The 26,497-nt window shown below is 35.1% G+C and overlaps 1 protein-coding gene across 1 annotated transcript in view; it reads left to right on the forward strand.

Moving 5' to 3' along the window:
* Mhcl (Myosin heavy chain-like) overlaps nt 1-26,497 on the forward strand; it is a 346,996-nt gene that overhangs the window by 47,378 nt on the left and 273,121 nt on the right. Inside the window, exons 3-4 of the mRNA XM_073078174.1 lie at nt 11,761-12,978; nt 15,361-15,498. Of these exons, the coding sequence (XP_072934275.1) occupies nt 11,761-12,978; nt 15,361-15,498 (1,356 nt within the window). The remainder of the gene's footprint in view (nt 1-11,760; nt 12,979-15,360; nt 15,499-26,497) is intronic.

Consider the following 26,497-nt stretch of genomic DNA (forward strand, 5'->3'; position numbering starts at 1 on the left):
GCATACTGCATCTTCCTGTTTTTTGTGAGCGTGTAATATTCTTAATCTTCCGTAAGCTTTTATATATCTTAATTCTGCCCAATATAAGTTATATTTACAGTATTATAAATCTTAAAGCCATTATAATTCAATATTTGTATTCTTGCTGAAACTGAGTATAATATGTATGTTATTCAAGATTTCCCCTGAGATTAGTAACTTGACTGTGTTACTCGTTTAGTAGCAATTTGTGTCTGACAACCTCACAGAATTAACCTGCGTTATTCAAATTACGTTTTATGTTTAATTCAAGAGGCATGTCAGTTTGAGAAATGTCATTGCCAACTTTATCATCATTACGAAATGTTGATGCTTCTCGTAATTTAGTCATAGTTAATTTAAATTTACTATAATTATTTTTTTTATCTAAGCTTTCCCAAAGTGAGTAATTACCAAGGTTAACTAATGAGTGACAAAGAAGATAATTGGACCTAAAAGATCTCTAAGAGCGAACTTTAACCAATACGTCGTCCAAAACACCCGTTATCCATAGTCAATCTGTCTGTTGTTTTGTCTGCCATAGATTGACTTTTGTTAATTTTTACATACTAGGAATTGTCAAATTTCGATCTCTCATAGACAAAAATTGTATAGATCGATTACTAAGAACGGATTTAATCAATGTTTAAATATTCGTTTTTTACCATATTACTTGTTTTTATGTTATTCAATAATAAGTTGCTACATCGTTTCTTTAAATGTCATTGCCAACGTTTCCTTTATTAAGAAATGTCAGTGTTTCCATAGATCTAATCCTAACATGGTACCTCAGATACCATCTCCGGGTTAGTTGGTTTTGTGCAATAGGTCATAAAGTACCCAAGGATCGGAATACCATCGTTTGGCATTAAAGTTAGGGATGGCGATCCGAGATCTATTCAATTCAATCGAATTTATATTTACTACGAAATATAGATTCGAGCTTTTCGAAAATAATTGAACATTAACAAATTGTTTGATTCTGATGACCTTTTTTTTCGCTCTCTTCACCTCTGAATAGATCGAAAATCGATATTTTTCGCAAAGAATCGCCATCCCTAATTTAAGTGCTCTTGACGTGCAGTATATACTGTTGGGACACGTTTGCTGACATTTGTGTGGTCTCCTCGGTAGCTAAAAGGCCATTTGGTTTAGTTGTTGTGATCCTAATCACTGTGATGACATTGAAATCGACTTACGTCCGTAATTAATGATCTATCTTAAATCCAAAGTTTGCTTACCAATGGTCGACAAACATTTGACAATTTCTGCAACTTACCGGATTAACGTAAACTTAATACTTAAACGTCATAATTGCGGATAAGGCAGCGGACTACATGGTGATTCCAACAGTGAATCCTTACTAATATTAAAAATCCGAAAGTAACTCGGTCTGTCTGTCTGTCTATCTGTCTATCTGTCTGTCTGTCTCGTTGTCTCTTCTTCACGCCTAAACCACTGAACCGATTTTAATGAAATTTTGTACAAAGATAGTCTGAGACCCGAGAAAGGACATAGGATAGTTTTCATCCCGGAAATCCCACGGGAACTAGGGATGGCGATCTAAGATCGATTAATCGGAGAATCGATCTTTTGGACCCAAAACATCGATTATTTTAATCGATATTAATAAGGATTGAATCGTAAACTATGCATTTAATCAAGTGATGATCTTTAGCAAAGTTGAAGGTACGAATTTTCAATTTTATGTATGTTAGTATGTTATATTATTTTCTTTTAAACGCGGGCGAAGCCGCGGGCAATAACTAGTAACATAATAATACCACTAATAATCGCCTCACATATGATCTTTTGTCAGATGTAAATCCAGAAAATGTTTATTTAGCTTTATTTAGCTTACTGAAAAGTTTTATTTAGTTGACTGTACTTCTGACAACAAAGTTTTCCACTTAGATCATCTTTTAAGCTTTTCTGTTCCAGGCCTCATTGTTTGGATTTACAAAGTTGCTATCAGTCTGAATCACAAGCGGTCTTCGTTATCGTTTGGATTAGCAATTTTGTTATGTACTACTTTTATTCTTTGTTTATTGTATGATTCCTAAACGTGTTATCATATAATTCTATCCCTATCGTCAACTATAACACTAAGCTCTGTTTTCGATATTAATGTTATCTCTCTTATCTATCATAATTTATACTGCTTGATTTATCAGTGTTAAAATCGATTTTATTAAGTACGTGGAATTAATCTATGCTATATAAATAATAATATTTATTTAGAAAGCGCTCGACCTGTCTTTGTTTTCGATAGTATTATTTGTATTGGAACGATTATTATTTTAACAGTTAATCGGTAATTTGGAGTTTATTAAGCGTTGAACGGTTTGAATTAGTTATTATAATCAGCTGATAACTGTGGTTATTAAACTATTAGTTTATGTACTCAAAATCATTATTTGTATTGTACGGAATTTTTGTTTCATCTTAGTTAACCTTGACATATGTAATAACAGTGGTGGCACTGCACGCTTTACCTTTAATTTATGTACCTAGCTGACTCGCCAGATAACATAGCAATTTATCTATTAGAATAATAAATAATAGTTAAAAAAAACTAAAAAATACGCTTTTATAAAAAAATCGACCAAAAAATGAAAAATAAATAATAGTTTAAAAAAACTAAAAAAATACACTTTTTATAGAAAATCCAACTAAAAAATAGAAAATAACTTTTTTAAAATTTGAATTAAGAATAGTGTAAATAAGATAAAAATATTTTTTATTGTAAAAAAAGCGTGGGGTGCATGGTGTCAATAGTTATAAATATTTTATTGATAGATATTGAGTAGAAGGATTATCATTTTGATAATATCTTAAAAAGCACCCCACGCTTTTTTTACAATAAAAAATATTTTTATCTTATTTACACTATTCTTAATTCAAATTTAAAAAAAGTTATTTTCTATTTTTTAGTTGGATTTTCTATAAAAAGTGTATTTTTTTAGTTTTTTTAAACTATTATTTATTTTTCATTTTTTGGTCGAATTTTTTATAAAAGCGTATTTTTTAGTTTTTTTTAACTATTATTTATTTTTCATTTTTTAGTGATTATTTTAGCGATTATTTTAACGATTATTACGTAGCGTATTATCAAGTTTATCTTTCGAATCAGCATCAGCACCTTTGCTTAGCAGTGCAAAAATGAATATTGGGTCATTGTTTAAGACAGCTGTATGAAGTGGTGTTTTACATTGGTGTTTATTTTTATTGTTAACGTGAAAATCCCAGAGGAGTTGTTGAATGACATCCGAATTGCCAATGCTAACTGCTTTCTTTCATAATTTATACCATATCCCAGGTCCTCTCTCTTGGATAAAAGTAACCACGGAAAAAGGATGATAGAGCATCTTTTAAAAACAGGCGCTGATGGCAATACTCAAGAGAAAAACGGTCAACTGCTTTACATCTAGCCATTTCAAAAGGACGTCGTCCAATCATCGATTTAATATTACAGCATGATGATGTTAATATCAAAAATAATTCTAGAATTTCTTCTCTTTGTGTTGCTGCTGCCTGCAGAGATTTTAAAACTGTTAGTAGTTTAATTAATTTTACAGCTCGAGTTAATAATATAAGTTGTGACTATGACGATGAGCTGAAATCATATATGCCTTTACATTTGGCAGCAAGAAATGGGAACAATGAAATAGTGGAAATCTTGTTAAAGGAAGGTGCAGATGTTGAAGTGCTGAATGAATAAGGATGATGAGACACCGCTTCATGATGCTATTAACAACGGACGCGTCGAAGTTGAGGTCAGGTCAGGTCAGGTCAGGTCAGGTCAGGTCAGGTCAGGTCAGGTCAGGTCAAGGTCAGGTCAGGTCAGGTCAGGTTAGGTTAGGTTAGGTGATCGGCGCGCCTGGTAGATTCCTTTATTGGTCTTAACGCAGACCTTCCGGGTCTCAGGAAGACAAAAATCGCTGATCCTGATTATCCTAGTAAGGATAACGGGTCAGAATGTTTAAAATATTGAATTGTCATCGGTCCTTAATAAGTATGCCAAATTTCAAGTTAATCCGACGTTTTGAAGGGGGTTAAAATCATGTTCAAAGATTCCGTTACATACTAACATACATACGTCTGAAGCTAATAAAAGCGTATTAAAAATAAAAACATCTCATTAATCTTCATTTTTTGGGTTCGTTGTCTGACCGTCAGTCCGTCTGTCACAGCGCTGTATCTCCTGAACCGTAATAGATAGATACTTGAAATTTTACAGAGTATGTTTATAGGTGGCATCTATAACAACAAATACTAAAAATAAAAAGGGGAAAATAATTGGAGGTCGCCATACAAGAAACAGCTATTTTTCGATGTTTTTCGCTTTATATCTTAACACTTATCTTTACTTCCCAGAATTTGATTCTTATAAGCGACACTATCAGATAGTGGAATAATGAAATGAAAATGAACTATTATATTAAATGAACTTCGATTAAGGAACCCGGCTAAGGAAAAAGATATTTTAATAAACTAATGATACAGTTTTAGTTTTTATCAAAGTCGGCCTCGTAACTCCTTTCAGCATTTTTCGCTAATCCTTATAGTTTCGGATTTAGCCCTGAAGGCCTATTAGAAAAATTCACCCTGTATATTCGAACATTTATATTGAAATCCAATTACCTACTTACTCGTACTACATATTTACCGTTTGCGTGGTCATTACATGCACGTTTGATTGACAGCAAGAGTAAATATAAACAGAAATGAACACGACAAATTGTTATGTAATAAAATATGCAATAGTTATCTAATTAAGTTTAAATTGCTTGCGTACTCTGTGTCGTCATATTATTAGGAGTTGTCGTAAGCTATTTAAATGTAATTGACTGTACTAAAGTTATTTGTAACACTTCTATATTAGTCTATAGTCGTAGGAAAATAATTAAATGAATCAAATGTATCATAAGGTAGAAGAAAACGGTAGACATCTTTATTGGAAGGCAAAATTAAAGGCTTTTGATTGAAATGCCTTGTCGGGGATCTTCTATACCAAGTACTTACTCATTTAACCTTAACAAATAATTTGCCACGTTGTAGATCTTGAAAGACACTCAAATTGAAAGTAAACAATTTGTGATACACGAAAAAAATGGTGGACTACCTGATTGTCAGAAAATTATGAAAGTCCTATGCTACCTAATCACACCAATCAGGCCCTGTAGTACCGGGACCAGAATAGGGCTACGGTATCCCCTGCCTGTCGTAAGAGGCGACTAAAAGAGGCTTCCGGGGATGCGGGTGGCAAGAGTGGGAGCTCAAACCGTCCAACAAGCGACCCCGGGAAGGACAGCGGTTCGTGTGGTCGCATATCGCTGTAATCACCAGGGGATGTGAGAGGAGCGCAAATTGCTCCCCAGGACACCGGTTATGTTCCGTTGGAGATCCCGCCGTTCTCCATCAAACGCCGAGGACGGCCACCGGAGGGTTTTAGTGCGGTAAAAGTCCCATATAACCCGGTGTCACTCCTATGGCGTCTCGGGTACCTATTGAAGGTTTCCCCCTCGTCAACAAAAAAAAGGCCCAAACCAAACTTACCATATACCAAAACACACACACACAAACTTTCATAATAAAAGTGCTAGTACAGGTGAAGCTCGGGTTTCATCAATTTTAAAATAGAATGATTATATCGCAGTAGCTCACAATAGAGGCACTACTATAAAGTAATGCCAGAGCACAATAACCTAGTTTCCTAGATCAATACATATCGCGTGAGTTACTTTGCATGCACTTCACTATAAAACTTGTGGTACTACTTGACGTGTTTTGTTAAATGAATATTCTTATGAAATTACTGTAATGTTGTTCTACTCTTATCGATGTTATGTATTTTTAAATGACACGATTACGAAATTTCTTATGGCGTTTGTAGTCGCGTGCCAAATATCAACAAACCGTCACAAGTTGAACGTGTGGATAGTGTGTTTGTTTGGGCACCTTGTTGTACCAAAGAAATTAAGGCGTAGAGACTTGGTGTTTGTAGCAAATACCAAGTGTTCGGACGTGATAATAAACTTTCCATTAGAGTTATCTTATGTATAATGTTGCCAATAAAAACAAAAAAGTCGTTGATAAAACTCAAATCGTTTTTGTCGTATGCCTGGATAATCATCATCATCAATCCATTACTGTCACACTGCTGGGCACGGGTCTCCTCTCAGAGTGAGAAGGATTAGGCCATAGTCCACTGCGCTGGCCAAGTGCGTATTGGTAGACTTCACATAGCTTTGAGATTTTTTTTTTAAAATCTCTCAGGTATGCAGGTTTCCTCACGATGTTTTCCTTCACCGTTCAAGCAAGTGAAAATTAATTTCAAATACGCACATTAATTTGAAAATTAGAGGTGCGTGCCTGGGATTTGAACCTCGGATAATAAATTGTATAAAGTCATGGGTTAAAATGTGTGAAAATCATGAATACTGATATCGATTTACTCGTCGTAAATTAACACAAAAAACTAAGTGTATTGATAGTGAATCAGTATGTATTGTATCACTATATTTACTATCTACGTTTGACTCATTAATCAATGGTATGTAATTGGAGCTGCATCGGTGCGCAACGTGCAAAATACAAACTGATTGATTATCGTGATTTGCTTTTTTGCTAGATGCTAATTGCAATTGATGTTAGCCGCTGAGCGTTGAATATTACTAATATCATATTAGTATTTGATGTATTGGTAACTACATATATGATTTGTCTCATTTGTAACTTGTGCTAATTTTCATTTAAAAATAAAAAAAATGGTGGATAAATAATGTACGATGGTATTTTGAAATTTAATGATTATGACTTAAAAGTCAATTGTTATAAACTTGAATTCTACCTTTATAGGTAGAATTCTTTATAGGTCTTTTCCTTCATTATTGAAGGAAAAGATGCCTGAAAGTAATATAAATTACTTTATAAGGTGTCTATCTTACTTAGGTGTGATAAGTTTATAACATCTCATTTGGACAGCTCATTAATAACCCATTACTGTCCCACTGCTGGACACGGGTCTGCTCTCATAATGAGAAGGATTAGGTCCACCGCGCTGGCCAAGTGCGTATTGGTAGACTTTACATACCTTTGAGTTTTTTTTTCTTTTATAAATCTCTCAGGTATGCAGGTTTCCTCACGATGTTTTCCTTCACCTTTTAGCAAGTGATAATTAATTTCTAATACGCACATAACTTTGAAGGATAATAGAGGTGCGTGCCTGGGTATTTGAACCTCGGACCCCCCGATCGAGAGGAAGAGTTTCTTAACCACAAGGCTATCACTGCTTGCTTGCTGCTGCTGCTTTCATTTTGGCAGCTAAGTAACATAAAGTTTCTTCTTCTTTCTTGCGTGCTCCCTTTATTTGGCATCGGCTCTCCTCGTTCCTCCTCGCTCCTCTATGCACAAGGATGCGCCTCTGTCTTGGGTTATCTGTACATTCAGCTAAGCTCGTTTCATGTCTTTGGTAACAGTTGTCCACCAAGTAGTATATTGTTTATTCTATACAATTGCAAATAGCTGGCAACGTGCCTTACGATTCGGCGGATAAAAGAATTTTTATCACATAAGTAATCAAGTTTTGCAAAAAATCAATAACATTGTTATTTATTTCCATTATGATAAATTAATTAATTAGGACGATTTCTAACAGCGTCACTTTTATTTAAATTACAATAGTATTTTCAACAACGATAAAAGTAAATGTATTACTGTATTATCTCACTCTACCATATATACTCAAGCAAACAGTATCATACAAATTGTTTCGTTCCAAATTGAACATAATCAAAAACATGCACAAGTTAATTTGTTCCAAATTGCATGTATCGTGTCGCGTGTATGTAACATGTATGTATGTACAAACACGACTGCAGTTACAAGTACATCCTCTGTTCTAATTGTTCAAAGCGTCAAATCACCATTTAGAAACACCGGATGTGAGGACCCAATTGTATATTTACATTTACAAACAAAATGCTCTTAATGACTCTGCTGTGTGTATGACGTCCAATGGTTAATTCGCATTTGCTTTGTTTATGTTCGGTTTAGGTTTCTTTTCAGTCGTCAAATATTAGAATTATTTCATTCATTATTTTCTAGGTTTATTAGTCTACTAATCAAATACTACTACGAATCTACTAATATGACTTCTAAGTCATATTAGTAGATTCATAGTAGGATCTATTCAATAATGTTATTTATATTCAATCTGTTAAATTTTTACCTACCAAAGATCGAAATAAATTGTACAATGTTGGCAGATTGATTATTATCAAAATCTATGTTGAAGCAACTTATATTTTTAAGTAAATAAAATAGGATCTCATAGTAAATCGTCTTAAACTTGTATAAAGAATTGAAAATAGTTTAACATTTTAAGACCTTGCTTATTTCGTAGAATTAATCCTTCCAAATTTTCACAAAAAAGGGATTTGTATTATTCAAGGTCTACACAACACTATGGCATATCTGTTTAACTATAAAATATTCATTCGTCTATGTTCGAAGATATGCCCAAGTAGCAAACTACCATACATCTCTAGCGAGTTGGTGTTATTCGCTCGTGATCTCGAATGCAACATTTGGGTCGAATACGTGAAGACAATGCACCGCACTCCTCCACAGGTCAGCTGTTTCGTTATGCGAGTGTCATAGCTCGTGAACACGGGTGACTATTGTGCGATGTTACGTGTTGAGTTATGCTGATTGCTGGGTAAATAATTGTTTTGTAGCTTTTGTTTATTTGACGTCACTCGCTTCTTCATTTCTACGTCTGTTGTATCTGTCTTTGGTATACTTACGTCCTCAAATGTACAGTTGGGGAGACAAAATATTAGAGACGGTCCGCTTTTATTTATCGTTGCTATATTTTGTAGTCTCCCGTTAGACCATTATTCCTATTGTGAGGAATATTACACTGACTATTAGACATCTCAAAATACAACAGAATCAACACATGTGACGTCATGAAGCTTATTGATTACTGAAATGATGGCCAACTATTACTTCTTCAGTTCTATGATGCTTACTTCTTCAGTTATATGATGCTTATCGTCATCGCCTTTCAGCTCTAATTTATTAATCTCTCACTACTAAGTCTTCACACTTCTATACGTATCATCGTGTCACACTTCTGTCCATGTTCGAGTAGACCGATCGATCTTTATGTAATCATTAATGATAAATTTTCCTTTAATTGTATCGACACATCAGAAAAACTAATCTACCACGTGATACCAGATTCGTGACCAATCTGTTCCTATGGTGCATTGATACTATACTTTTAGTATATGGTACAACTACTTCCGCAAAGTAATCTGCCAGTAGTTTAAACGTGATTTAAGCGTGAAAAAATACGATAAATGAATATGTACCATCTTGTCCTTCTTTATGATTGATAACTAATCAGTCGATACACAATATTATTATGACAAATGTAAATAAGAACTAGGTACGTGTACACAACACAATGGTACTGTTTCAATAATGTTTGTTTACAATAATCATGTTTGTTCATTAGTGTTTGTGTAAACAGTCGCGTATTGAGGTGATCTATGATAATATTCTCATTTGTTAGTAATTATCTTGAGAGTAACGTTCTTTAGATGTAAACGTTTCGTAGTCACCTGTTAAATTAATTGTAAATGGAAGTGCTATGGAAAATTGAATCGTACGATAGTTTTAAGGTTGTTGGACTCGCTTTCGGCGCCTTGGTAACTGAAATTATCTTTAACGGTTCTTTTTCTAAGTTAACTTTTATTTTCGTGTACCCGTTCGTACTAACAATTCAATTAGATGTAACGGCGCTTGTGTTTCTTTGCAAGTTTCTTCGTTCGTTAAATGTTTTGTTGTTTATTGTTCTCTTTTCACGGGTTTTGTAGAATATTTGGGAATCCTAACCTTTTTAAGTTGGCAGTGTTCTGATGGTAGTAAATTTAGTATGTGGTTGCTCTATTGCCATGTCTATTTACCATCTTTTTGTCGATATTAAGTTACTCCTACTGTACAATAGAGACATTCTGTTTTTAGTGAGAAACATTATGTGCTGTACTGATATTCATAGGTCTTGGTTTAAATTAAGGGTGTGTTAAAGCAAACTCAAATTCAACCAGTATAGCAGCTGATTATATAATCGTTATTTATTGTAATAAACTTCGTCAAGTGTATGTAATGCATGCCAATCTATTATAAATACAAAAGAGTCTTTTGTATAAGTGTCTGTAGATTAATTGTAATTATGTATCAGGACTTGTTTTGTATACCGGTAAATTAATGTCATCAAAAATTATAAAAAAAACGATGATAATGTCATGTACCTCTCGTGGCACGTGACAATTAACTCCCATATCAAAGTTTTTATTAAACACTCCTGGAATGAGAACTGGTATTGTTACTATATAAGCCACAAAAACAACATATTACGAATAACAGCAGCCGGACCACTCGTATCTTATGTCCGACATTCGTGAAGTAAAAAAGTCGTTTCGTCGCATTCAATCACGTTGCCATTCGTAAAAACTCACCGCGTAGCCTTTAAATTTCCAATGAACACTTCAATTACTTAAGCTCGATTCACATCATCAGCACGTGATTTTCGGAACGTCGCAGACACGGCAGAGGAGATGTTTTCATATGTACTCTTAGAAACAGAACTTGCAAACAGTCGCTTACAATGACGTCAGATATAAATATGGTAGCTGCGGTATCGTAGTAGGGCATGCGTGTTTTTGAAAATTTTCGTGAATTCCTAAAGAAGAATTGGCAGTAACAGCAACTGGCAAAACAATTTTGCTAAGAATCTTGTTCGGTGCTGGTCAACGTCAGGGTAGTTATGCTTCGCTTATGAACGATTTTAAGTCCATAGATAATTAGATACATACAAATATGTGTAAAAGAAAAACCTACATGCTGATTGTTGGTAATTTTTGTGTTTGTGAATATTGTAGTTGGTTGATAAAAAACTGCATGCGTGTAAATAACATATTTAAAATAAAACTCTTATTTACAGAAAAATATAATGCCTTTATTTTGATTGATCAACTCTAAGCAGCGTTGTTACATTATATACTCGTATGCATTAATATATTACATTTGTATTACAATCTACCACTTACGTGTCTGTATATGTGAATTGAGCTTTAAGCGTCAGGACTAAATCTGGAACCAGTTTTAAATGTTTTGCGTCTACACTTTCATTAGCCAGTTCAGTTTGCGAACTCATCTCGTTCAGAATGCGGTTTTTGCATCTGAGGAATTTGACAGGTTTCATCACCGTTCCTACTACTGTTATTTGTCTCGCCGGATCGTCTGAAACCGAGAGTTGAATCATAAGCCTCTTGACCTTGATTACGCTTGATAGATGTGATCTCCGTAATGATAACTGTGTATATATTCACTATAGCTAGAATCTGTTTCCTTTAGAGATGTGGGTATCAAGGCTTCCCTTGGCAATTCTTCGGATTAAGAGTTTTTTTTATAGAAACAAGTAAATCTTCTGCTACATCATTAGATTACATCTTTACATAACAGTTTGATAATTGCCATAATTATCTGATAAAATTGTTTTGATATAAAATGAAATTATATTCCAATGACCTCTTCTGTTATATCCAATTGGCTCGTTATGTCTTACCAATCTATTAGATCGTTAAATTTAACCTTGATGATCACTGAAGCGTCTACTTTATTGATTTTTACGACAGCTAACTCAACATTACTTTTTATTACTTGCAGGTTCGACGATCGCTCAAATTGCGAGGCAGGCGCAAAGAAAAGGAAAAACTTCCCTCTGGCATCACAGCTGACTACACCGCCTCATTGTTCGCCCATCTCGAGCAAGACTCTAATTATTCAAACTACCCCCTTATAAGTACTTCAGGATCGAACTCAAATCTTAGCGATGAAAATAACCATCTTTCCCCGGGATACCCCACTACCCATAGCTGGAGTAAAAAAGATGGAATATTGCAATCGGATAGCTCAGAAACATCGTTGAATTCTTTAAATAATCCAAATAACGTTAATAGCAGTCCGCGACAAGCACCAAATCTACCTCCGATACCACCGAGACCGCCTAAGCGAGGAATCCTCAAAGGTCCACGTTTAAGCAATACTAGTTCTAATTCACAAGAAAGCAATATTCCAAATTCTGATACAGTTGATTTCATCAATGGCCAAGACCCCAACCAACTTGCAAGGAATACACAACAAAATGAAGTTATTTCTTATGGCATTCCACCGTCTAAGAGCACATCATCGAGCGATGACATGCAACACTTACAAAACTTCACCAAAAAAGTCATTCACAGTCCTGTAGAGACACAGTACAAAAATTACAAAAATAACTCTAACCCTGCTATTACAACGCAAGATGTTGATGAGGCTCCCAAGACAAACGGGAACAGTTATCTTGGCGTTACTTCTACCTCACCGAGCGCCGATTCCTTGACTGATACTACAACGAATTCCTCGTTTGCTACACCGCCGTTTTCTACCTCCCCTGTAGGTGAATCCCAGGGTTTCCATAGATGGTCTAGGACGAGTACTTTTGATGACGTCTACTTGCCTCTACCACCATTAACTCCGTTACAATTGCCTAAACCAAGAGTTTTAACGATCCAAAGACAGAAAGCCCCAAGAAATGATTTTGGCTTTAGTCTTCGGCGAGCAATGATCCAAGAGAGAATTTTCATTGGTGATAATAAAGATGCTCATGGAGAAAATGGCCTAACAAACGGCGATAATAAGTGCAACGGCAACAGTATTATGGCTAGCAAATTAGCGTACAAGGCTGTGATTCTTGCTGAACCAGGCTCATATCCTGGAGCGAGTGAAACTGGTTTGCTTCCTGGTGATAGACTCTTAGAAGTCAATGGAGTGAATGTTGAAGAAAAGAGTAGGGAAGACGTTATCGACCTCATCAAAGGAAGTCAAGATTTTGTTACCATTAAAGTGAGTATGAACCTGATGTATTATTTTAATGTCTGTGAATTTGCGGATTTAAATCGAATTGTGTTCAAGTTAGCCCAAGCAGTAAAGTTCCAGATTTGGTTAATTGCAAAATATAATTGACAATATTGACATATACCGGATCACCTTGGCTCCTACTAAAATAAACCAAATAAACTGCTTTTATATGTCACGTTATCTACAATTCAATTACTACTAAAATATAGGTATTTGAGAAATCATTCAAAAGCTCTAATATAAAGGCCAAATGCTTTCAAAGACTTGAAGCTTTGAAGTGTAATAAGGTTTAAATTTTCAATTTCCTGACATGTAAGTTAGTTCTTTGTGTTCCGGCCGACATACTCGTAAATGTATTTCAACGAAATTGCCTGCGGAAAGTTCAATATCCACCTGTACTTTTATCTGGGTCAGCCTTTAAAGTGGGTCTACATTTTGTGCTTAAAATTTTATATTAACTGCTGTTATATATTTTTTCTGAGTTTTCGTTAGATTTAGGTCAATTTATTAGAGTATACGTAGGTAGTAGATGACTTAACATTTATGAGATTAAAATATGACATAAGTTACTTTCTTATTACATATTGTGATTCCATTTGGTAATTGAGTTATAAGAATAATATATCTGACAGCTGTTTTAAATAATGCGAATGTAATTAATAGGCTATATTTATAATAAAACACTCACATTATTATCAGTGACTGCGGTGAATAAATGTTAAGCTAATAAGTGCAAATGCCTTTTTTGATAAGATTTGAATGAGGCAATTTATAATATTTTATTAACGTTAATAACAATAAGTCGATCTAGACTAGTCTAGGATCAGAATAAGTGAACAGATTTTAATATTATATACAGTACTCCAGTTATCTTGGATTAAGTTGTGTGGTATGGCCATTTCTAACTGCAGTGGTGAAAACATACAGATTTTATTTCAAGACTTGACCGCTTGCCTATTTTTACTAAGTACGAGGAATGTAATTTAAATAGACTTGGGTCTATAATCCGGGTTAATATATTAATTATTTTAAATCGTTTTATTTACTTCATATTTATCGGTTATTTTATTACACTCAGCCATTGTAGACAAGATTCTGACTGTATATGTCATGTATGTTATGTAACTTGCACACTTACATAAATTAATACTCAGGTTCTACAACCACGGTTTAATATTAATGCTAAACATTATGTTTTTGAGCATATTTTTATTTGCATTTTATTTAAAATCGGTGTCGCTCCTAAATTTGAATAATATCTATTAGCAATCGAATTATATTATAAATCGTGATAGTTTTCAAATAAGATCCGATTACCGCCGTGTCTCCGCCCATAAAATTATGTTTCGTATGTTTTCCATAACTGTATTTTGATTTAGTGGTGTCTCGTGACGCGGGCAACAGTATCAGAGGCTTAATTCAAGCCATACATCAATAAAACTGTCATTCGTATTGTTAACAGTTATTGTGTAACGTTTTCTTAAACGGTACACGACCGTTGTAACTTCTTTTACTGGTTAAAGCATAAGGAGCTTTCAAATTTGTAATGGTTCATGATAACGTTTTTTTTATAATTTAGTAGCACACAAGTATGCATCTTATTGTAAGTGGCTAAGTGGCTACTGCCGCCCATGAACATTTGTACTCAACCCCATATGAGATTAGATTCCTGGTACAGCTCTGTCACAGATCCGCCATTCCTGAGGACTAACCTGGAATGCCTCGAAAAAGTATGTCTCCCGTACCATAACCTTGGAACCAGAACACAGCAGCGCTTAACACTGCTGTTATTTGGCTGCAAAAGGTGTGGCAGTGGTTCCACCGGAATCAAACCTCAGAAGGTTCAACCACCTTTCTTCTAGAGTGAAAATATTTGGAGTGCTCGTGTGAAATTCTAAAAACCGCGAAACAGATATGTTTGCGGAATGTTGGTCATTAATACATAGCTTTATAATTATTGTTTTTTATGAGTTCCCAAAGAACCGTTATTTTTTGTATGAACCCGTAGAGTAACTGTTATAAAAAAAAAAATATTTATGCTAATTTTACCACCACAGATCAGACAGTTGGATGTTTGGTACGCCTAGTTATGAATAAATTAGTAGTTATTCATTTACGATGCTTGGTTACTAAAATTACAAATTGAACTTTTGGTTCAATCTTCGTTTAAATATGGTATTTTACTAAACGATAGGAATACATACGCAAAATCATATAGATTTAACCGATTAACCGACCAAATTATAATACAATTTAAATATTTTCTAGAATTTCCAGTGACAGTATTATGATGATATGGAATTGATCGAGGGAACTCTTCAGCAGTTAATAGAAGGACGTTGCTGTAATACATTTTCAAATGTCCAGGTGCAACCAATAGCAGAGCTGTGCGAGCTGTCGCGCAGGCGCGCTGCGGACGGTGGCGTTGAAGTTGAGCTGTCGGATAGCAACGTGCGAGGCGGGACTTTGAGTCGGTCTGGCAGCCGGCGATTCACAAGCACTCAGGTATGTTCCTATGTGTTCTTGATTGACGTTTCCGTTGATTGGAAGGCTTAAAGTTGGAGTATGTTTGTCGAGTACCATATTCATACATATATGTATCTAATGCAATTAGGCATTTGTTTAACTACTTAAATCCGGCCGCGATGTCCTCTGGGTCAATCTGATATTTCTGTAGGAATTATAGGTTAAAAAGTGTAAAAACACTTGTTATATAGAAAAGTAGGTCACCTTGTGTAACAAGTTTAAGTTTAAACATATCGCTTAATTTTCGAGATTTCTGAACCCAAATACGAAAGGCGAATTTTCTTATATGTGATTGAAGAAGTGGCGTCTCATTTAAATCAAGATAAGATGTGACTAAATAGTTAATGAGCCAATACATAATTCGTGAGTAAACAAGCAAATAAACAATTTATTTATTGGACCACCCTGTAAGTAAGACATTAAGGTTGGTTTGTAGGTTTCGTACACGATTTTAAAATGGAAAATCCATGTCGCTTAAATGCTTTTAAACCCAAAAGAATTTTGCGAAGCAGGTTATTTGGCAAATGCCAGCGTCGAGATAAAAAGATTACGGAAACTGCATCGATGTTGCCGGTCGCGATGCTTATATTTATTTAGCATTTTTAGGGTTCCGTACCCAAAGGACAAAAACGGAACCCGATTACTAAGACTCCGCTGTCTGTCCGTCTGTCACAGGGTTCTATCTCCTGAACCGTAATAGATAAACACTTGATTTTTTTACAAAATATATGTATAAGGGTGGCCGCTATAACAACAAATACTAAAAATCCAGTTAAATAATAAAATACAGTTGAATATTAAAGGGGGGTCTCCATACAACAAACCGGTATTTTTCGGTATTTTTCTATCTAACTGTTAAACCGTACTAGGAAGATGGTTGAAAATTTTACAATCCATTTACTACTATGCCTGCTATTTTTATATTAATTATACAGTAAATTGCTATTTGTCGATGTTTTACGCTTTATCTATTTAACCGTAATAGGTAGACAGTTCAAATTTTCACGATGGTTGCTATAATAACAAGTACTAAAAATAAAAAATAAAATATGAAAATTTTGGTGGTACGGAATCCTCCGTTCAGTTCAGTTCGACTTGCACTTGGCCAATTATTGATATGATCAAATGTGCATATGCATGGGCACCTGACGGTGAGCGATCTTTGCCGGCCATCAACATCTGTAAGTAACTCTATGTATAAATCGGGTTCTACCTACAGTCGGTCACAGATGCGTCGCCTCTCCTGAGGGCTAAGATGATGACCTCATATATAAGCGAGCTCGCTTCCACACCGAAGAACTGTTCCACTGCAGAAAAAGGTGAGGCGATAATAGGTACCTCCCAAGTCCTACAATACTGGTTTTACCATTTTTCAGAATAATCTAATGGTTCCAATTTGTATGTAATATATTCAAACTATTTAATAATTGACACTTAGTTAAAGTGGTCATCATCTACCTAGGAATTGTTAAGTATTCTCAGGTACAAAACATCATTAAGAATTCTCAGGTATGCAGGTTTCCTCACTATGTTTTCCTTCGCGGTTTAAGCAAGTGATAATTTGTAATTTGTAATACGCATATAACTTTGAAAGATCAGAGGTAGGTCTGGGATTTGAACCTCGGACCTCTCGTTCGAGAGACTGAGTTTCTTAACCATTAGGCTATCACTGCTCACTTACAGAATTATACAATGGGTCAAACCTATGTGTTCACGTGTAATATATTCAAACTATTTAATTTTTGACTGCATTTACTAAAAGTGGTAATGGCCAGTTCTAACAACTCCGATTAATGTAATAATTAACGGGCATATTAAGCAATCCACGTGTTGATAGTGTCAACATTAATGTCAATTTGTGTCGTTCGATCGTCGAAATTGGTGTTGGGTTTGGTCCAATTTACAAACTGTTGTTAAGTTTGATTTGATCAGCGGTTTATAAAGAAATGAAATATATTATTTTTTTATAGGCCCACGGTGGCACTTAGAAATTGTCAGTTACAATTTTTTTTCTTAAACTACAACCGTATCAGAACGCGACCTCATATTGTTTTTTTTTGTGTGTTTTGCCCATGAACACCTGTAATCAACCCCAGATAGGATTAGATATTCCTACCTGAGGTCGGCCACAGATGCGCCGCTACCCCTGACGACTAATCTGGAACGCCTCTGAAAAGTCTGTCTCCCTCACTACACCATTCATAACGGAACACAGCAGCGCCTAACACTGCTGTTATTAGGTAGAAATAGGTGTGGCGGTAGTGCCGCCGGAGTCGAACCACTAACGGTTCTACCACCTTCAGTTCACACATTTAAATAATTGCAAAATATTTTTGCTATAATTAACGATATTTTCAGTAGAAGTTTATCAGTCATTGAAGGCTAATCTCCATATGTAGAGATCGAAAGTAACAGATATAACCTTAACAGCTCTACAATACGGCTTATAACGTTACATAGGCAAAGGCAGGCCATTTACTTATTATCTGACAAGTTAAAGGCTCTATATCCCGAGACCTTAACGCAACGATCTTGCAATATTTGTATTATACTAGAGATGTATGTGAAATATACTACTAAGAAGCGAAATATTTATTTTAGTGATAACGCAACTATTTTGACATACTTAACCATTCTGTAAAAAATCATTCCGTATATATTTCTAACAAGTTAGGTCCGTTATTAAAAAACAATCTATCCAATGTTTTGTCTACTAAGGATTTAACAGTTACACAATTGACAATTTCGACATATTAGAAATGTCAAAGTTAGCTCTTTGGTAGGTAAAGGTTGGATGGATTGGTTATTAATAACGAGCGTTAGGATATTTATCCAGGGCAGTTGTATAACGTTGCAATCGCGAGAACGCAACGTAAGTCTCGATGCAGTTATATCAACTGGCCAAAACACTTATCGAAACTGCCATTGCAGTTATCTTGCAGTTCGAAGTACAGACTACAGACCGTGGCATTATGGTAGACTTACATAATTATGATGCTACCTTAGGCCTCGGGACTGGAAAAGCATCTATGATCGACTTCAAAAAGAACTCCTGTATACTGATGTGGTAACAGCTGTTCGTGGGCAGCAATGACCAATTACCATCATGTGGACAGTATGTTCAAAACTATTATTTATATTAAATTTACCTCTGAAATAGCAAGATCTCGCATATCGGACTCAATAAAATAAAAACGTCCAAACAGGCTTGACACACTATATGAGATATCAATATCAGTATCACTTATTTAATTAACAGAAGTTGTCCAAAAAACAAAATGAAAGAATAAAAATAATTTTAAAACCAGAGAAACGAGTCTTTAGCGCCTTTAATTGAACATTTGACACGGCTTAACTGGAAGACTTATAAGACTTATCGATTCGTAGGGACGCGACCCTTCAGTAGCGACCCCTAACTAATCCTCCCTACGTCTGTCTCCCGCACATACTTTGGTAAGACGCGGAGTGGCAGGTATTTCACGGTCTTTGCGACTGTTTAGAGGGAAATTTATGTATTATGAACACAGTATATTAGAAAATTATGTACAGATGGATATAAGAATGGTTATTACAATCAATGTTTTACGCCTGAAATAATCAGTCTATCCATCTTTTGGGTACTCGTATGATCGAAATTCGAAAGTTTCTAGTAGGTAGAAATTCGTAGTAGGCAGAAGTTGTCATTTCTGGGGAGAGAAACTATTGGATAGATATTTTTTTATTAATTGCGTTAATCAAAAACCAATTTTCATAAAAAAAAAACATCAACAATCAGAAACCTTCTTTCATGAAACTTACAAAATATAGAGACCTTCGTAAAAAGTAACAGAAACTACTTCATGTGATGGGTTAATTAGGCAAGTGAAAATTTATTTTCATTATTCGAGCTAAATTACTGTAACATTTCAAGAGAAAGCAGTCAGATTTCGCAAACGCCGATTTGTTGTGGACAAGTGACAGTTCACGGTCGATTACATTATAACAAGTCTTAATACTGTATTAATATATGGTGTCAGATAGTTGAGTTACAGAGATATAATAATTTCTTTTTTTCATCTATATATCAACATTTAATAGCTTCAGAAAAGGAGTAGGTTCTATTACCGACTATATGTATTTTCTACAAACGTGCATGTAGTAAGCGACCAATGCTGATGAACATGTGTTATGAACTGCAAAATAAGATTAAAGTCCTACCTGAAGTCGGTCATTGATGAGTTTTTACTTCTGAACTAAGTTAGAACTCCTCGGTTAAGTATGTCTTCCTTACCTTACCCACCAACCAGAACACAGCAGCTCTTAACACTACTGTTATGCGATAAATAAATGTAGGTAAGGAGGTGGTGCCATCGGACGCGAACCACGACAGTTTCTGCGTGTAAAATCTACTAAGTCCAAATCTATGTATAAAAATTAATGTTTGTCTTTCTGTCGTTTATAGAATGGTAAACTAGACATTTGATCATGTGATCTTTAGAAACGTTTTTGTGTATCAATCCACGAAGGTTTCGGAGTTGGTACGACCAATTTTCGGCAGATGGCGCCACTGTCATTCCAATGAAGGTACAAATTTTCAGTTATGTGTATGTCATGTTTTTTTTATACGCTACTACTAGTTCGAAATAAATATCTACACCCAAATGTAAGAAACGGCGTGTCATTTATGGTCTTCACGAACACTTTAATCAAGTTTTTGACTAGGGTGGATGAATCAGGGCGTTACTGCATTGATATTGAATTATTGACCGGAATGTCGTTAAAACAGCCCCTAGTTAATGTTTTCCGCCTCACGCCTTATCTCTCCCCTAATACCTATGCTACAGTTTGTCTAAAGGATATTTTTTATATCTTGCTTTGGCTTTTTCACATAAATTTATCAAATGTTATTGCTCTACTAAAGTCTATAGAAACTTACAGGCTGTAGAAGACAAAAATAATAAAAAAGTACTAAATTTACATTCCAAAAATAGCAAAAAACCAAGAAGGTTAAATAATTGCGTCAACACTATTAATAGCATTTGCGATTTTTTTATTAACGAAAATTGATATAGATTTTGTTGTCGCTAGGCTTACTAAACATGGGCGACTTTTTCGCGCTTGTTTAAAATACACTCCGATCCGAATACACTCATGTGTATGCGATTTGCATAATTTTAATTCGGTGTCGTAATTTTATTTACATTGTGTTAAAAAATAAATAATGTATAAAATGGCTACTTTATACTGTATCCATCAACTAAATCAATAATTTTCTTTGTAATGATTTAAAGTATATTATACATATACACTATATTTTTAAGCTGTCTGGGATTTTTGTTTGTATAAGCAGATAATTTTGCTTATAATACGAGTAACTATCTGCTATTTATCACATCTGCGTTATTATTTATTTTATTACATTTATATGTTTAACAATGATAACAGATACATGTACAATGCGTTTGTTTTGGCCAGAAAGCGTTTGAACAAATTTTCCGGCTGTACAACGAAATACGGCAAGTGCTGAAAATAAATAATAGTTAAAAAAACTAAAAAAACACGCTTTTATTACTAATAGAACTAAACACTAGAATATATTTTTAATGACAAAGAGAAATTCTTTAGTTTCTATTCGTAGTAAAAAGCGTGGGGTGTTTTGAACCGTAGTAAAATGCACTGTCATCGTACCTCGATACGTGTGCAGTTTCAAATTAATCAGAGTTGTGGAAGTTGATGAAAATTATGCTCAAAATTTCAGTTACATACATACATAGATACAACCCAAGCTAATATAAGCGTGCTAAAAACGGCCGACATGGCCGTGTGTAATCAGCCTAAATGTTTCTAGATCTTCCAGTTTTTAAGAAGTGCGCGTGCGCTTAATGCAGCGTATCGGATGCAAAAACTTGTGCGATTGGTTTCAAATGACTTCATCGTTTATGTTCGCGATGTAAATTGTTTTTATGTGGAACATCGATACGAAAGATATTGTTGTGCAAAAAGTGATAAATAATCGAAATTCTGATGTCCGTCCTGAATTGGCTGAACAAAGTTTGTTTTGAAGTGACTCATGACGAAAATTGAGGAAATTTAAAATCTTAGTTATTGACCTGTCAATAATATCCTGATATTATCACTTACACGTAAAATTATAGGAGGGACGTATATGGTTTGTATGACCATCAGTTCATATCTCTTCCATGGGACGGTTTGGTGCTATCTAAGTACGCCCGTTGTTAATATCTAATCTATCTCAATTTTACTTACCAAATATTGAAATTTGATAATTTCTACGCAAAACTTTCGATAAATTGGTTATTTACAATGGGGCATAATCAATAACCGAAAATTGAATTGTCTAAATCATTTATTTTTGCGTTACAATCTTATTATTTTATTGATAAACACATGAGGAGAGATAAGGGTTAAAGTTATTTGATAAGATGATAAGAGGTGCACTGGTGGTGGTAACCTATGATATTGAAATGAATTGAATTGAATTGAATGCAATCATCTTAAATGTCATTATTTTATTGTTTAACTAGCTGACCCGGCAAACGTTATGTTGCCATGTTAATAAAAAAATGTTATGGGTGAACAACCCTTATCACTAAGGGGTATGAAAAATAGATAGTAGCCGATCCTCAGACCTACTGAATATGCATATAAAATTTGGTGAAAATCGGTTAAGCCGTTTCGGAGGAGTACGGTAACTAACATTGTAACACGAGAGATTTATATGCAAGATTTTATTTGTTGTTATGCTTCATGATCTGAATTATGATTTTATTTCTTTGGATGGTAAATCCTTAAAATTAATGAAATGAATGTGGAATGGTAAAGTGACAAATCTTGACTGAGCAATATTCATATGTACCACCACAAGACCAGTAGGCATATAATTTTAATTAATGAATTAACTATTTGTCGTATCAGAAGAGTATATGACGTCTACAATTTCCACATACCTTCGATGATAACTGTTAATCTCGGAAGGAAAGCGCGATAGGTACCCGCCAACCGGAACGCTGACCGCATGTATGTCACGCGTAAGTCGATCCCTCCTGGAAGCGACACGTGTGACTGTGTTTCGCGGCCGATTCACATAAACTTGGCATTTCTCGTATTTATGATATCTTTGGTGATGGGAGCGTTTTGTCCGGCTCGAAGGACCACCGCCGTGATTACTACAAAGCCTATTTCTGCCTATTGAGAGTAGAGTTAAACGCTGCTGTGTTCTGGTTTGCAGTAGTCTGTGTTTTTTATTGTATAGGAGTAGCAGACGAGCATGCAGTCCATCCGATGGTAAGCGGCTACTGCCGCCCATGGACATCTGTATGCAACCCCAGATAGGATTAGATATTCCTACCTGAGGTCGGCCACAGACGCGCCTCTACCCCTGAGGACTAAGCTGAAACGCCTCGGAAAAGTATGTCTCCCAGCTCACAGCAGCGCCCAACGCTGCTGTTATGAGGCAGAAATAGGTGTGGCGGTGGTGTCGCCGGAGTAGAACCACAAAGGGTTTTAACACCACCAATAATTCAATGGTGAAGGCATTTTATGCGGCTCGGACGACCAAGGCTATGCTTATTATTAGTGCTTTTATTAAATTGCCTAGTATGTTTTCCTACCTTAGATCGGTCACAGACACTTTCAGTGTTGAAACCTCTAAGGACTAAGTTGGGACGACTCCGATAATGATCTCGCTTACCACACACTAAACCGAAAAAAACGCGTAATACTGCTTCTATTAGGCGGAAAAAGATAGCGGTGGTGCTTCCGGGGTCGAACCACTTTATGTACTGTTTACCAAATAAAAGTTAATATTAGGAGTACTCTTGGAATATTCAAATTACTTAGAAGACACTTACTTAAAACCGTTGCATAACTCAATGACACTATCACACAGATTTATTGTCCTCCACTTTGTTTTTATATGCAATTAGAACTTTTATGATCCAACAAACTAATCAAGTAGACTCCGAGAAAACGACATGCATTTTATTATACGAACGAATAAATTTTACATGCATGCCTGAAGTAACTGTTCGTAAGTAACTTCGGAAGCTGATCTAAATTTTATTCTGAGGAAGATTAATAAAATTTTAATTTATTCATCTAATAATGGAATAATTAAAACACTTCAACCATGGTGCACCGAGAATATTGTCACTTTATTCAAATAAATATTAAAATTGTTATATTAAATCCCAAAAAAGCGTCGTGCAGTCTTTTGCCTGCTGTTCACAAATTTCATATTCTCCACATTAGGAGACTATTTGTCTACTTCGTCAATGGATCGTTATAACTCATAACGACTTAGCACTTGACTTATGTAAGTTCCCACTTGTTATGACAGCTGTGACTTACATCATGTCGTTAATTAGTAGATTAGTCGAGGGTTATAATTATGACTGAGAGGAAGACGTGATTATTTTTTGTTGTTGTAAATATGATTTATTAATTCATGTTACGAGTTGATATTATTTTATTATTAAAAACACACCAGGGGATACTTTAGGGGATAAGATTTCGGGGATAAATGCTATATGACTAGTATCAGAGTCATCATAAACCCAATTGCTAGAGGAGCCCTATGTCCAGCAAGGAAATAGAAAACATTCAAGGCTTTTTCTGATTTATTTAAATTTCTTAACTAATATTTTCCAGTATCCTACACTACAAAATAAAATTAATTATGGAACACATATCTATCAGTTCCTAACAAATTAACACAATAAAGTTGTTTGCCTGTCGTCGGTTGTCGCTCGTGGCTGATATTACAGACTGAACATATCTTTGAAGATGTTATTTTTGTTGCACGATCTCATTTAGACTAATTTAGATCGAAGGAATTTAGGACGAATAAATTCTCAACATATTTAGTAATTTTATTTGTTTTAAAAAGTTTACTGTGGTAGAACCCTATGTGGTTTGACTTCCGAGGTACCACCGCCACACCTTTTTCTACCTAATAACAACAGGGTTCAGCGCCGCTAATGTACCGGTTAGGAAAGATTGGTAAGAGACATAATTTTCCAAGGCGTTACAACTTCCTCAAGTTTGGTAAAATTCTTGTCTTATCTGAGGTTGATGTCAGATGTCCACGAGCGGCAGTAGCCAGTGTCTATTAGCCACTTATCATCAGGTAAATCGTAGACAGCATGATCTTTTGACATTTCTATATTATAAAATGAAAAAATGCTCTGAAAAAGGCCATAAATTTTAATCCCTGGCATATAAAGAGGGATGTTTGAAGAGTTTGCAGGCTCTTCTTTATGTATGTTCACAGAACTCCTAACACAGGTAATCCTTATGTGTATGAGAGTAAAAACATCAGCGTCCATTACGAACAGGAGTACGTCGATTAATTTGCAAACTCATCGATTGCGCTCTCCATATCATCCTGTACCCTTACTATGGGTTTTCAATCGAGGACTCGGTCAATCGAATCAAGAGCTCGACGGTAATTCGCCCGTACTATTTGACATACAATTTAAAAGTGGTAGAATCGTCTTTGATTCGACTCCGGCGGCACCACCGCGACACCTCTTTCTGCCTAAAAACAGCAGTAATAAGCGCTGTTGTGTACTGCTTTTTCAACGGTGTGGTAAGGGAGACATACATTTCTGAAGCACTCCAGCTTCGTCCTCAGGGGTAGGGGCGCATCTGTAGCCGACCTCAGGTAGCAATATCTAATCCTATCTAGGATTCAGGTGGACTGCATGCTCGTCTGCTACTCTTATATTATATAAAAAAGACATGCAGCGCTTCCGGTGATCGTTTAGGAACTAAAGGAGAATGCCCATTCTTGGTACTGATTTTTCTCATGCGTCAAAATCAAAGTAATATTAAAATTATTTATTGATTTTTTTACATACTTTGTCGATCAGAATAGTTTCTTTGAACAGAGGATTCCATTTAAGATAAAATAAGATGAAATGTTGATTGTTGTTCTTAAAAATTATAATAAAATGGTGGTATTTTATACTCGGAATTCATTATTTTAGGTTTTTAGGATTATTTTAGGTTTTTTTACCTACTACCTTTAAAAGTAAATGGAATATGTTAATAGAAGTACATTGTTGGTACCTACTATTAGTTAAAACCGACCATCAATCTATCGTCGGATATTTTCGATTTTGAGGTTATATAACATTTCGGCAAATAACTTCAGAACCCGGGTCCGCTGATCTAAAAAATAATTATTGGTGGTAGTATTTGGTTAATTATACATCGTCCACAACAAGTTTCAATTTGATGCTACTCTGGACGGCGGTCCATACTTTCATGGGCATTGTCCTTTGTCATTGTACGGAAAACGGGCTGTCGAGCTCTCGATCCGATTGATCGAGTTCTCGTTAGAAAACTCGTAGTAAGGGTAGGAACTGAAATCATTCTGTACCGCACGTGCTCGATATCCTCATGGGATATGTAATTGGAGTACGATTTCGACGTCACACTCCATCAAATGTGATGATATATTAACGTAGATATCTTTGATGTGTATGGCTTCGGCTACGTCAATGCTCGAGGATTACTTGTATCATTAGAGATTGGATTATAAATAGCGATCGAATACTTGCTATTTCGTTTATACGGTTTTTGAAAATGACATTTAATAACGTGTGTAGCGCTCTGAGGCTAATACCTGCTAGGTATGTAAGTATTACAAAAAAATACCTATATTAGGTTTATCAAGTCAATTGTATTTAAACATTCATATTATTTTGTTACTCATGACGAGGTATTTATTTTACCTAGTAGGTATTCGTTATAGAAACAGAAATGTTTTATGAATGTAAAAAAAATAATTCAATTAGGTACATAATTTTGATGCCAATCACATTTAGCTAAATACACGCTGCCATTTTAGATACTAATCTTTAATGGCTCCGATTATATCTAATAGCAATATCGGAATATTCGCTTAAGCTTACCACATATACAAACGAGCCGCACCTCATGCATTGCAAATATACTAAAACATTTGTCATGC

This window comes from Epargyreus clarus, unplaced genomic scaffold, assembly GCF_041222505.1.
Source record: "Epargyreus clarus isolate Ecla_fem2 unplaced genomic scaffold, WU_Ecla_fem_2.2 ptg000012l, whole genome shotgun sequence".
NCBI lineage: Eukaryota > Metazoa > Arthropoda > Insecta > Lepidoptera > Hesperiidae > Epargyreus > Epargyreus clarus.